The 14,120-nt window shown below is 51.0% G+C and overlaps 2 protein-coding genes across 2 annotated transcripts in view; both read right to left on the bottom strand.

Moving 5' to 3' along the window:
* The window catches only part of LOC136356525 (putative E3 ubiquitin-protein ligase SINA-like 9), a 1,155-nt gene extending 38 nt beyond the window's left edge, over positions 1-1,117 (bottom strand). The window contains exon 1 of the mRNA XM_066310541.1: positions 1-1,117. This exon is cut by the window's left edge and continues 38 nt beyond it. Within this exon, the coding sequence (XP_066166638.1) occupies positions 1-1,117 (1,117 nt within the window).
* Positions 1,118-3,435: 2,318 nt separating this feature from the next.
* Positions 3,436-6,486, bottom strand: LOC9269774 (beta-glucuronosyltransferase GlcAT14A). Its single transcript, XM_015782279.3, has 4 exons — positions 5,786-6,486; positions 4,758-4,833; positions 4,571-4,686; positions 3,436-4,494 (listed from the first exon to the last, which is right to left on the bottom strand). The coding sequence occupies exons 1-4, from the start codon at positions 6,357-6,359 to the stop codon at positions 3,977-3,979; spliced, it is 1,284 nt and encodes a 427-aa protein (XP_015637765.1). The 5' UTR covers positions 6,360-6,486; the 3' UTR covers positions 3,436-3,976.
* Positions 6,487-14,120: the final 7,634 nt, after the last annotated feature.

Below are 14,120 nucleotides of genomic sequence, written 5' to 3'. Positions count from 1 at the left end.
TGCCACCTTCGTCGTCGTCTCCGGCGACGCATCTTGGCACGACGAACTGGAAGCACTGCTTTGCATCCGGCAATCCATCGGCGAGGTCGCTGCAACCTACGTCGAACACGGACTTCTGGTAGTGGCTGCGATAGAGGCCCCAGCTGTCGCCAAGGACGACATGGCGCGAGAGCGAGAGCTCGCACTGGATTCTGCCCGTGGCGTGCGGGTGTATGCGGAGCACGGTGATGGCGCGGCCGAGCGGCTCCCGCGTCATGTTCATCATGACCAGGTGGTGGCGCGAGGCGCCGCCGACGACGAGGAAGTTGAAGCCGTCGTGGAGGCGGACGTCGAACACCTCGCGGGCCCTGACGTTGGTGGTGCACGGCCAGTTGTGCGTGGCGGCGAAGTGGTCGAGGAGCGCGGCGGTCGAGCCGACGAAGCCGCAGCGCTCGCCGGGGCAGTGGCAAGGCCCGTGCGGGCACGCGAGGCGGTGCGCCTCGACGTCGTGGTAGGCCGGCCTGGCGGCGCAGCCGTGGGCGGCGTGCGGGCACGCGACGCGGATGGCGTCCACCAGGCGCTCCAGCGCGTAGCAGCGCCGGTACTCGCCGCCGGCGACGGCGACGCGGCAGACGTAGCACCTGCCCGCCGGCGCCAGCGTGTCGCGGCACGGCGCGCACACGACGTGGCCCACCTCGCACTGGAAGATGGGCGGCCTCAGCAGGAGGAAGCACACGCCGCACTCGAGCGCGTCGGCGTCCTCCACCGTCACGCCCGCCACCGCCGCGCGTGTCGACGGCGCCGCCGGCTCGGAGGCAGCCATGTCGCCGGCGCTTGCCTCTTCGTCCACACCATCGCCATCAGACTCCAAAGGATCTTGATAACTCTGGCTCTCCTCCTCGCCATCACCGTCAGGTTCTTCTTCTTCCTCCTCCTCCTCGCCGCCGTCGCCTTCGTCATGGCCATGGTCCTCGTCGGTGTCATCCTCCGAAGCTGAGGAATCCGGCGCGACACGGACGCGAGGCTTCTTCATGGCGTGGGCGGAGGTGTCACCTTGGTCCGACGCCGCCATGCCCATGGCTCGCCGCTTCGAGCTGGAAGAGGAGGCCGCCATGGGCAGAATCCTCGCGAGCCTCATCGCCTTCTGTCTGACGGTCAGACTTCCTGACCGGAATCCTCTCGGACACAAAAATATGACGTGTCATGGAATACAGGCATTCTGTCTTTTTTTTTTAAGGCTATGCGGAGATCCCACCCTAAAATTTTTCACTCTAACATATCGAATGTTTGAACACCTACATGAAGTATTAAATATAAACTAAAAAAATAATTAATTGCACAGATTGCGACTAATTTACGAGACGAATCTTTTAAGCCTAATTGCTTCATGATTTGACAATATGGTGCTACAGTAAATATTTGCTAACGACGGATTAATTAAGCTTAATAAATTCGTCTCGCGGTTTACTGACAGATTCTATAATTAGTTTTTTTATTAGTGTCCGGACACTCCTGCGACACCCTATCTAATATCCGATGTGACACGTCAAAATTTATTACACCCTAGGGCTCGGGATCTATACACCCCCTAAGAAACAAACTATAATAGAGGCGCTCGCCATGCAGGCAAACTTATCTCTATTAACATACATATGCATAATCTATAAGCATTTTCGAAAGATTAGGTCGATATGTCTTAAGATTGGTGAAGACGTCATGGGTATATCTTGTTATTGACGGTTACATCGCATACCATCGAAAAATAATCAACAGTAAAGCCGAGCATTAGTATTAAATTTAGTAGTTGACATCAGATGGGTTGGTTCCATCGCTATATATTCTGAACTGGAGTACTATGAAAAAATACTGTGAGTATTCAAAATAAAATACATTTTGCCTCAAAATTATTATATCGTTCTATAATTTGTTTGTTACATGTAGCTACAAAATTGATGGTGAACCGAATGGTTTGTATACAAAACCTCAATTTTTCTAAACTATTTTAAAATCACAGCTGCCCTCCTTCCCCTTAAAAAAAACCGGTCCCTCCCTTTTAAAATACGCTCCAATTTTTTTACTAAAGAAAAAAAAGACATCATGGAAAACCAGCCTTGAAAAAATTGGATCATATTTCTATCTCCGATTCCATTGCAAAACACAGACAAGTAAAAGCTCTCTTACTTTAAAAGCACGGCCATCCTCATTTCCTTCCCTCATTAAATTTTATGGAACAACTAATCGAGAAAAAATTTTGAACCACGTTCCCGAACCCAGTTCTAGGTAGAAAATATTGGACCCCATTCCCCGTATCCCATTACAACATAAGAGCAAGTTTAATAGTATAGCCCACTACTAGCTCCAATTCATCTATAGCCAATCTAATAGTCAATTCATACAATAATGCTTACTATACTACTAGCATATGGTCCTACCTGTCATACACACATTGTGTCTTGGAATCCATGCTGTAGCTGGCTATAGATCTGTAGCCCGCTGCTTTTCTCTCTTATCTTTTATCTCATTAAAATATATTTGTAGCTGGCTAATAGTATACTATTGTACCTGCTCTAAGTGCATATGAGTAGGTATAGCAAATTTTAACCTTCATGGGTATTAGGGCAAGTTTTATAATAGAGGTGATGATCACTTCCAATTTTATCCAAATCATCCATCCATAAAATTAAAACTAACTTATATAAATGCATTGCATTTATAGTATACTAGTCCCAATACATTTGCCACCAATCAACCATTCTCATTTTCTTTTGTTCTTGAAATTTGTGTGGAGGTTGCCCCTTACATGAGAGGTAACTCCTCCTCCTCTCTCTCTCTCTTCTCTTCTCTCATCCACATCATCATTTAAGCATATATGGCACTTTGGAGTTTGTGCTTAAAACTTTAGATCAGATACAATAGCAGACTATAAGCCAGCTATAAACAAATATCGAGAAGATAAAAAGAGAAGAGAGAAGAGCCGCGGACTACAGATTTGTAGCTAGCTGTAGCACAGACTGCAAGACGCAATGTGTGTATGACAGGTGAGACTAGGTATCAATAGTGTAGTATATGTTCATGTGTGACTATTATATATATCGGCTATTAAATTGATAATAGATAATTTGGATCTAGTAGTTGGCTATACTATTAAACTTTTGCTCCTGTAGTACTTGCCCTTAAGAAGGGCAAAATGATTTGGTTGCTTTCTTTTTTTCTTTTGGGGGGGAGGGGGGGGGGGTTCAGGGTAGGTAGTTTAGTGACAAAAAACACTTTTATTTTCTAAAAAATTCTAAAATACAGATTTATGAGTATTAGGTTGTTGTATTTTGGATAAAATTTAAACTTTATAAATTATTGTATGTTGGGACAGAGGGAGTGGCATGTTTTTATCTTCTTTCATGGCCTCTCTTTCATCAAGATGAACAATATAGTGAAGTCAAACAAGACCAGCGAGATGGGTTTATAATATAATGTGCACAATCAATCTTTTCATAGGCATCATAAAGTTTGTAAATAGTATTAGTAAACATAGCATCAAAGACAATCAGATCAACAAGATCCCGTGTCTTATCTTTCTTTTTTCTCTTCGATGCTGCCATTCTATCAATATGTAAGAGCAGCGCACAATTTTTTTCAGCAGATGAGCTAAAGGACAGAACCATTTTAACTCATATAAAAATACTATACAGGTTAATTGCACTGTTTATAACTATAAGCTTCGGTTACTGCTTGCTCTCAGCTCTGCCTTCAGTGTCATTGAGGAGTCAGAAATGAACTTGCTGAAAGTGAAATTCTTGAGCCAAGATTATGATAGTGACCACAAAAATGTTCAGAAAGATTACCCCAGCACTCCATAAGACCACAGCTATATATCTGTGCACATCTTTTCAGCTGCAGTTTGTTCATTTCAGATCAATGAAAAAACACTGCTTATTCTGTAGAATGGAGAGACCTTCAGTAGAGAAATGGAAAAGGCTCAGAGTTCTCAACCATGGGATCATTACCTCCTGCATGATTTGCTGCCAAATTCTCCTCCTTCTAAAGCCCGATTTATATATTGACGGAGCTTGATGCCTTGAGGTCCAGGCCTGACGATGTTCACATCACTCCACTGGGAACATGGGTCGCTGAACCAGCTCTTCCTGCCTGAGCACCAGGCACCAGGAACAGGCCCATGACCCCAACGCCCAAGTACGTTACCGTCAATCTTATCCAGCAACGACTCGTTCTCACGAAAACGCCTTGCAAAAGGTGCCCCGCTATCCACCATCTTGTCATAATGTGTCATGTCCAGGAAAACAGGTTCTGTCTGAGGTGGATTGTCCCACGCTTTGTACCTCAGGTCATTGTTCACAGTGAAATTTCGGAATTCAAGTGAGTTGCATATGACTGAGTGGAAGTATCCTTCCTGAGGTAGCATAATGTTGTTGAAGTACATAAGAAGAATCCGAGGAAGATTCTCCCAACCAAGAATGCAGTACTCTATAAACTGCCGGTTCAGAATAACCCATGGAGAACCTATCAAGGAAACATAGATCATGGGTGAGCAAACTATCCCACGAACCAAAACAAAAGCACAGACAGCAGGAAATGCCTGTGAAGAACTTAAAAGCATCAGGTGTTGGCCGTTTCTCTGAAGCTCGGAAAAAGTTGGTCCTCCCGGCCAAGTAAATTCCTGCATCCACTATCATCGATTGAACCTTCTCTGACCTGAAGTAAAAAAAAATTCAAAACTAGTACTATTAGAATAAAGAATTCTTTCTAATTCAGATAATCCATACTCTTTCTGTCCAATGTCACTGGTGTGATCAACGAAGTTAAACTGTCTTGAAACATTTGATAAGACATAAATCAAGTCTGCAATAGGACAAAAGGTATAAGAATGCCATGATCAGAACAAACTTGCATAAAAGTATGTCCACTTGCTTAAAAATGAGAGTAAAAGGAACACATGCTTGTAATACAACTGTGAAATGTTCTTGATAAGTCGTGAGCTGTGAAGAGTTTCACAGATCAATCTTTCTGTCTTTTGAGCAGACAAGGAAGAATTTCAAATCCTCAAATGCCAAAAGAAATGGATGGCAAATCCTGACTTGTTTCATGAATGGATGTGGTATTATTGAAGAGTACACGACTATGAATTCAGAACCCCCATATTATAAAGGTAAATGCATACATATATTAACATGATTTCCAAACCATCCTCATGGCTCTAACTACTCATACGTATTCCTGTTAGTCGCTCAGTGATACCCTATCGTTTTTCTTTTTCACAAAACTAGTTCCGGCATGTGCATTATCTATTTCACTTTAGAGACAAGAAAAGTTCAAAACAAACTGATGAGAGGGGCCAGAATTTACTTCTAACATGCAATTTTACTTGGAATGCATAAACATATGAAGCTCTACCTACTACCTTGGCAAGTGGCAACAAATAACCAAATGACACAAGATCTGCGTGAGTAAAAGGCACTAGGACCTAAGCAAAATATCCGCTGTTGCCTGTTTGTTTAAAATTCGGTTGATGTTAATCTATACAAATAAGGACAATTGGACACTCCATTTGATTGTGGTTAATCTATACAAATGTAGCTGGTAAAAGTAGCTTTTAATTTTTACCATAGATACATAGATGAAATTAAAGTGGCCAATTCTGATCAAAATGAAACAAGGCAATGCAAATCAAATGCAGCATTTGGTGAATTGATACTGGACAGAAATGAGACTTGAATACATATGATCCATATAAATAGAGACGAGAAATTCTGAGAAAGAAAAAAAAACTGAAGATATTTTTGGATGACCATACCGTCCTGGGTGACGACGGGGTAATCGGCGGCGTTGAGGGTGATGAACCAATCCCAATCGGGGTGGAGGCGGAGGAGCACGGCGGCTGCGCGGAGCGTGCCGGCGAGGCCGGAGGAGCCGACGGGCGTCCCGGCGGTAGGCGCGCCCACGACGGCGACGTTCCGGAACGCACCCACGGCGGGGGTGGCGGCGGCGACCCAGGCGGCGAGGTCACGGCGCTCGGAGTCGGAGGCGTCGGCGGAGAGGTGGAGCACGTAGCGGTTGCGCGGGTGGTACACCGCGAGGAGGAGCCTGAGGAGGCGCGCGCCGTCGCCGCGGGCACCCACGAGGAGGTACGCGAGGCAAGGCGGCGCGCCGTGGCCGCAGCGCAGGTCGTCGGCGAGGGACGGGGCGGCGGCGGCGGGGCCCGGGAGGCGGAGGCGCGGCGGGGAGGAGGAGAAGAGGAGGAGGAGGAGGGAGAGGAGGAAGAAGACAGACACCATCGCGAAGAACAGGATCCACCTCCACCTCTCGCCGCCGCCGCCGCCGCCGCTGCCGCTGGCCCCTCCCCCACCGCCTCTCACGCCCATGCCCATCGAGGAGGAGGAGGAGACGAAGAGGGAGGCGACGGCGGCGTCAGGTTACGCATACAGATGGAGAGAGGGGAATGGCGGGGGCGGCGGCGGTGGGTGGTCTCGCCGGCGGTGAGGTGAGGCGGTGGCCGGAGGAGGCGGGGGGGATCGCGTGGCGCATTTGTCTCCGCGTGCGTGTGAGTGGGAGTGGTTGTCGGGTGGTGGGCCCTGGGATGGAGGTGGGCCCTAGGATGGGCTCGCTGTTTGTGGCCCATTTCTTGGCCCAACTTAATTCCGGAAGAGCCCAACTACTACTCCATGACTGCAATGTTCGGGAGTGTTGGTAACTTCTCTCCCGCGCATGTAAAACGGGTGATTATTAGCACATGATTAATTAAGTATCATTATAAAAATAAAAATAGATTAATATATGATTTTTTTTTAAAAAAATAACTTTGCTTTAGAAAATTTATAAATAATATATCATTTAGTAGTTCGAAAAACTGCACATAAAAAATAAGTAAACGGGTGATTATTAGCACATGATTAATTAAGTATCATTATAAAAAATAAAAATAGATTAATATATTATTTTTTTAAAAAAATAACTTTACTTTAGAAAATTTATAAATAATATATCGTTTAGTAGTTCGGAAAACTGCACATGAAAAATAAGTAGAGGTTAGGAACATACACTCTATAACTTCTTAGGTTGGGTTCTTTTGAACATTTTTCCAACTTCTTCCATATTTTTCACATGCATATTTTTCAAAATAATAAATAGTGTGTTTTTTAAAAAAAATATAAAGAAAAGTTGCTTTAAAAAAATTATATTAAAGCCCGAGGCAGAGATGGCCGAGCAGCAGCCGCACAAAAAGGGAAGCGGGAGACGAGAAGGTGGGTGATTCTCACCGTGCTCACAACCGGCGAGGGACGGCGGTGGTCCGACAATGGTTTTGCGAGTGGGAAGAGACAAACGGGCTTCCCCTCGACCTTGTGCGATGAACGGGATCCCGGTGTGAACATGCGTCACGAACCCGATAGCTGAGCTGCGGCACGGCACGGCAAAGCTGAGGGAGATGATAGTGTAACGAGGAGCGGATCCAAGCTCCAGTGACAAGCTTTTGAAGGCAACAACCAGTGACCGCGGTTCGGGTTAGCGGTGGAGATTGTCGCGACCGGGAAAATTGCCTTTTCCCGAACGCTAGTGTATTAATCCCCGTCCCAGGAAAAGCCGGGGTACACCATACAAACATGATATAAAAGACACATCTTTATTACATCGATAATATTTACATTATTACAAAGGCGCTTCAGGCCGGACAATCAAAAATAAACAGCAGCGGACTAGCGGGCCTACGGCTCCATCTTCACAGGCGCTCAACTGGGGTATAAGCCAGGACTCCACCTAAGACATCTTCTCCAACGCTTCTCTTACTGAAGAGGGGAAAGATTGAGCAAGAATGAGTACAACCACAGTACTCAGCAGGCCACACCGGAGATGCACAATTAATGCAAAGGAGTACAAGGGGATAATAATATAGGGGTTAAGTTTTGCAGTAAACCGCATTTAAAAGTCACTTAGTTGCCCAAAGCCATTTATAAAGACGATCCTAGAGCTACACAGTATTATTAATCAAGGCCGTGAACCCACACGAACCTGCCTTAACCCAAGGCCTACGATGATTCAGACCGAACTGGCAACCCGACCCTGGGTCCCAGCTCGTCCCAAGCCAACCCAGGCCAACCATTCCACATTTTAGTTGTTGAGCAAATTTTAAGAATTAAAACACTGACTTGGGTACATTGCTCGGCTTGCCCATAACCGAGGGCGCGGCTATTCGAATAGATTATACTCTGATCAGAGGTGTACATCTTTACCCACAAGACACATCTTCCTCACGTGTAACCACGTGCCACATACCACCACGGTATACGGACGGAAGACGTGACATAGTTTCCAACCCATCCTAGCCATAGACAAGAGTACCGACCCAATCCTGCCTACGGCCGGAACCCCCGGGACAGGCAGGCAGGACTGAGTCCCAAGCAGCAGGGCACCAACCCTCTGCCACGACATCTCGACTACCGGGCCGCAGCTCGTGTAGCCTTCATTTGCCCTGGAGAATGTCCATCGACCCCCGACTTCATCCATCTCCAATCCGTGTACTTTTGTTTATAACCAGACTGAGCCACAAACTAAGCCTTACCCACTAGACATGTGGAAGTACGGTAGTGCTTTGCAACAGAGGCCCGAGCTTAATCCTTATAGTGGCCGGGGTGCTACTTCCCACAACTGGCATGCACCCAAACCCCACCGAAAACAGGTTTTAGGGGTTTTGAAAGGGGAAGAGAGGTGTATGTCCAATTCCACCATAAACCAACAATTCCATAGTGTCCAAATGATATGAGAATTCCCAAAGTCTAAAGTTATAAAACCACCTAATGTTGCCTAATTAATCAGCGAAGCACCTACCTAAATTCGTACTAGTGGAACCATGAGTAGAGTGTCCACTAGTTGGGGTTTTGTTTAATCTAGGGTGAACAAGGTAATAATATCAATAACAATAATATTAAGGTCATAACAAAGGTAAATAGGCATGGCTAAATAAAACAGTGATAACGCGGGAATTTAAATAAAGCGGTAATGCATTAATTTAAATCAAAATAATTTTATAAACTGGGATTCAATATGCTCAAGGATGATGTGACTTGCCTTGCTCAGAGAGAACGGACTTCCGAACCTTCGGCGACGACCGCGAACCACGCTTCGGGAACCTCCGGAACGACAGAAGCTACGCGAAGCACACAAGCAAAGCTACAAGCCTATAAAGAAGCAATAACAATACATAAAAACAAAGCACAGGGTTCTTTAGGTTATAACAAACATTAGGAGACTTGAACGGATCGATTCGGAGCTCGTATGACCAAGATATGATCATCCGAAGTTTAATGCTGTTATATGGAGATTTGCGGATTATTATAATTAAGCTTTGCAATTATAAAACATGTGTAAGCGCTAGCCTGGAAAAGACAGGAAGGCTGCGCCGTTGACATGCGGACCCCACATGTCAACCTAAAGGACCGCGGTAGACCGAGTACACAGAGGCGGTCCCCGGGTCGACGGAAGCAGACCCCGTGTGTCAACCGAGGCGAGTGGCCGACAAACGGACTCCACTAAACACCACACGGCCTGCACACGTGGAAACCACGCGGCTACCGAGCGGGCACACTAACACGGACACTACACGGTCACCACCCGCACACGTGAACGATTACCGACACCGGTACACGGGTACCGGGGTCGACGACCGCACAACGAGCACGGGCGACACCGAAAGGACGAGGACGGGGCAGCGAGGGAGAGGGATCCTTACCACCACGCGACGAGGCGCGGGAACGACAACGACGAACGGGCGCGGCGGAGACAGACGGGCACAACGGAGACGAACGGCGAGGGGACGGCTTCGGCGGCGATCCTTGGACGAAGGCGAGACGTGGCCGGCACGAGGCTTGACGACGCGGAGCCGAGGACGAAGACGATGACGGGGCTGCAGCGGCTCGCTTGACGAACGCGGACGACGGACGAGAACGGCTCGACGGAGGGACGAACGCCACGACGATCGGGAACGACGAGAGGACGAGGACGACGACGACCGGGGCCGGCGAGGGGGCGACGAGGGACAGCCAGCAGCAGCTGCACGGGGACGAGGACGACGTGGAACACGCCGCTACGATGACGATGACGGAGGCGGCGCCGCGAGACGACGAGCCGGGCAACCGATGGGACGTCGATCGGCGAGGACGAACGGTGACAAGGAAACGACGATGGCAGCCAGCAGCGGCTGCGCGGAGGAGGGGACAGCGTGGAACACGCCGCTGCGATGTTGGTGAAGGAGGTGGTGCAGCGGGGCGACGAGCCGACGAGGAGGAAGGAGAGGCCGGCGCGGAGATGACGGCGTTCCGGCGAAATTCGGGCGACGCCGTGGCCTGGCCGGGAGAGAGGACGGCACTCCGGTGCCGGGAGAGGTGGTGGCGACGTCGGCCGGCGCACCGGGGACGCGGCAGAGGCGGCCGGAGGCGAAATCGTGGCGGCAACACCACGGTTGCCGGCGGGGAGGCACTTCCGGAGGTCTCCGCGGGAAACAGAGGGTAGGCCGGCGAAGAGGAGGCGGCTGCGGTGCTGGAGGAGGCGACGGCGCGACCGGCCGGCGCTCGGGCGAGGCGGCACAGGCGGCTGGAGGCGGCCGGCGCGGAGGAAAGGGAAGGGCGACGGCGGGAACGCGCCTCCGGCGGTCACCGCGCGAAACGGAGGGTAGGCCGGGGTGGAGGAGGTAGCGGCGACGCTGGAGGAGGCGACGGCGCGGCCGGCCGGCGCACGGTCGAGGCGGCACCGGCGGCTGGAGGCGTCCAGCGGCACGGGAGAGGGAGGGCGACGGTGGGGAGGTGGCTAGGGACCACGGGAGACCGCGGGAGGGAGCTAAAGCGATAGAACGGAGCGAGGGGGTTGCATTTTATAGGAGAGGAGAGGGAGCCGGCCACGGGGGAGGTCGGAACGGCGGCGGTAAAGGCGGCCGGCGGCCATGGAAGGCAGCCGAGGAAGGCGCGGCGTTCCCGGCGATTGGGGGCGGCATTCAAGGGGGAAATTGGGGGGAATTGAAGAGGAATCAATTGTCACGCCCAGAAATTTAGCCCAAATTTCCAGACTATTTTGTGTATTAAATCCCTGTCCAGGACCAGCCAGGGTACACAAAACGACAAGTAATAAACAGTTCCAAACGTAAATAAAGCGTAAAATACTTACAGAAGAGGCACTTAGTCCTCACACCGAAACAAAAGCAGCAGCAGCGGAAAAAGGCGATCCTAGCGGGGCTTCAGCTCCACTCCACAGGCAAAACTCAACTGGGGTCTGAGCCTTGGTCTTCTAACTTCATCTTCAGCTCAGAAGCACTACACTTCTGAAAAGGGGGAATAATAGCAAGACTGAGTACAACCACCGTACTCAGCAAGCCACACCAATGATGCAGACGTGCAAAGGAATACAAGGAGGGGTTTGTGGCTATTTGCATAAAGGCGGTTGGAAAACATTTTATTTAGCAAACAGTAAAACGGTTGGGTAATTAAAGTAAATTAGATCTCCACTGATCAACGCTACACCACGTTGAACAGGCCCAACCAACCCAACTATACTACAGTGCATTGGGTCGATTTATTAAGATGGGACTAATCACGGTGAATCTGGTCGATCGCCCATAACCGCGGGCACGGCTATTCGAATAGTTTTACTCTGGCCAGAGGTGCACAACTGTACCCACAAGACACAACCCACCGACATGTCACCGCGTCATCATGTGCCCATGATGCACACGTCACCATGTCGAGTGATTGTGACGAGACCCTTCGCATAACCCTTCCCTAACCATCCACACCACGCTAAGGTTTCACCCCCACCCCTCAAAAGGCAGTGGGCGGTCCCCTCTTGCGCCGCGGTGAATCCGGCAGCTGGACAACCGGACACCCCGGCCGACCCAACTCCATCACGCCCACCCTCGCCACCGGTGCCTAGGAAAGGGTCGAGCTATACTTCAGATCAAGCAATTACCCATTCCCGCTTGTGGTAAGCACTGTAAGTCTTCCAGGGTTTCCCGTGAACCGGTCCTTAATTGCCATGGGTGCGACTCGCAAAACCATGCACCCACAGCCCACCATTCAGTCGCATTTTAGTTGGATAATTATGACCATGTAACATGGCCAGATGTCTCGAGCACGCAGCTCAACAAGATACTAGAATGTCTAATACTGCAATTATCCCATCGACTGAGCTAGTGGTAATTAAGCATGGCTAAGCATAAAGTTCTAGCTAGGTCACATAAGTAACACAAGCTAGTCGATTTATCACCCAAGGTTGACAAAGGACAGATATCAAGTAAACATGGCACAAGCGAGCAGATAGGTAAACCCTGATCCCATGTAATTAGCAAAACATGCATATTTATTTGCAAACGGTAAAACATTTATAAATTAGGATCAACATGCTCAAGGGGAAATGTGCGACTTGCCTTGCTTCTTCACTTTGATCTTCCGAACTCTTTTCCTCGCGACCGCGGACTTCCGAAACGACGGAAACTACACGCTGGCACGCAAAACGAGGAAAAACTCTAATAAAAACCAAGGAAACAGTACATAAAAACTAAACAAACATGTAGAGCTCAATTTTAGATGAATTTTGCAAGTTGAATGGCTCAATTCGGAGTTCGAATGAATTAGATATGAATTTTAGAAGTTTTGAGCCATTTTAATGGATTTCTATAATTATTATCGAATTATTGCGCAATTATTATTTATTTTTACAAAGAAAATGGACCTCGCTGACGTCATCAAGGGGGAGGGGCGGCGCCGGCAAGCGGGCCCCACCGGTCAGCGGCACAAGGGCGCCGGTCCACCGTGGACCGGGACCACCGAGGCGGTCCACCGCCGGTCCACGGGAACCGACGGCCCGGATCGGCCCAAAGCCGATCGGACGGCCAAGAGGCGGCGCGGCTGGGGCACGGGCACGGCACAGCCGGCCTGGTCGAGCGATAGCGCGCGGCGGCGTGCGGCCAGACGACCGCCGGCGACAGCGGCGCGTCGCGGCAGCGGGCACGGGGAGCGGCGGAGGAGGGAAAAAAGGGGAAGGGACGGTGGGGATTCTCACCGAGGACGGCGACGGCGAGACGACCACAGGGAGGCGGCTGGCGGCGGAAAGGATGGCGGCGACTGGCACGAGAGGCGGCGGGAACGGCGTTCCGGCGACACCCGACCATGGCGGAGACGCGGCCGAGGGCCGGCGGGGCCCTCGAGATGACGAAGCCGGAGGAGGTGGCGGCACAAGTCGGCGTCGACCGGAGAGGCGGCGCGACGCGGCTAGACTCGGCGGTGGCGGCGGAGAGAGATGGTGAACGCGGCGGCGGCGTTCCAGGGGCAGGGAGGGGAAACGGAGTAGGGGCCGGGGTGCGGCGAGGAACGGCGATGCCGATGGCGGTGGTAGCGCAGCGCGGCAGCGACGGGAGCGGTGGTGGCGCGCGACTGGAGGTGACGAGAGGCAGCTGTGGCTCGGGTGCACGGTGGATGTGGTGTTTCGGCGGAGTTTTGTGGAAACGGAGCGGTGGCCGGTGTGCGGCAAAGAGCGGCGGAGCCGACGGTGCAAGCGGCGCGGCGCGGCGGCGGCTACAGCGACGGCGGCGTGCAGCCGGAGCTCGCCGGAAAGCGGCAGAGCACGGGAGCAACGAGGGGAGAGCGGGAGAGAGCGCGGGGAGTGCGGGAAAGTTGGGGAAAAGGGAGAGGATGGCCGGGGGAGTGATTTTATAGGCTCGGGAGGGAGTGGCTCAGGCCGGGATGGGCGGCAACCGGCGTCGAAGTGGGAGGCGACGTGGAGCTCGTGGGGAGGTCAAACCGGCGCCGTTTTTTTGGGGGAAAGTGGGGGAGATGGTGGAGGACGTGGAGGGGATCGTGCCCACGTCGTTGGATGCGAGCCCGGGTGCGGGAGGGCGCCGTATTTTGCGGCGACGTGGACGGCAATGGCGGTTGGGGTTGGCCGGCGAGAGGTAGGAGGAGGAGCTGACGGGTGGGACCGCCGGTCCCACCTGTCGGCGAAGGGAGAGAAGGAGGGATGCAAAACAGACTTTTGCGAGCGGGCCAAGTGAGAGGGGAGCCGGCCCGAGAGAGGGGGGGGAAGGAGAGAGGGGCGAGCGGGCCAAGGAGAGGAGGAGGGGGATTGGGCCGGGCGGCCTAAAAACAAAGAGGAGG

Source organism: Oryza sativa, chromosome 5, assembly GCF_034140825.1.
Source record: "Oryza sativa Japonica Group chromosome 5, ASM3414082v1".
In the NCBI taxonomy this organism is placed as follows: Eukaryota; Viridiplantae; Streptophyta; class Magnoliopsida; order Poales; family Poaceae; genus Oryza; species Oryza sativa.
Note: the sequence above shows the minus strand (reverse complement) of the source record. Positions and strands in the feature narration are given on the sequence as shown.

Excerpts from the sequence above, each read along its gene's own strand:
- LOC9269774 (XM_015782279.3), bottom strand. The coding sequence starts at position 6,359 with ATGGGCATGGGCGTGAGAGGCGGTGGGGGAGGGGCCAGCGGCAGCGGC. Across the intron at positions 4,834-5,785 it reads CCCCGTCGTCACCCAGGACG|ACTTGATTTATGTCTTATCA; the intron begins GTATGGTCATCC and ends GTCCTATTGCAG. Across the intron at positions 4,687-4,757 it reads AGTGACATTGGACAGAAAGA|GTCAGAGAAGGTTCAATCGA; the intron begins GTATGGATTATC and ends TTTTTACTTCAG.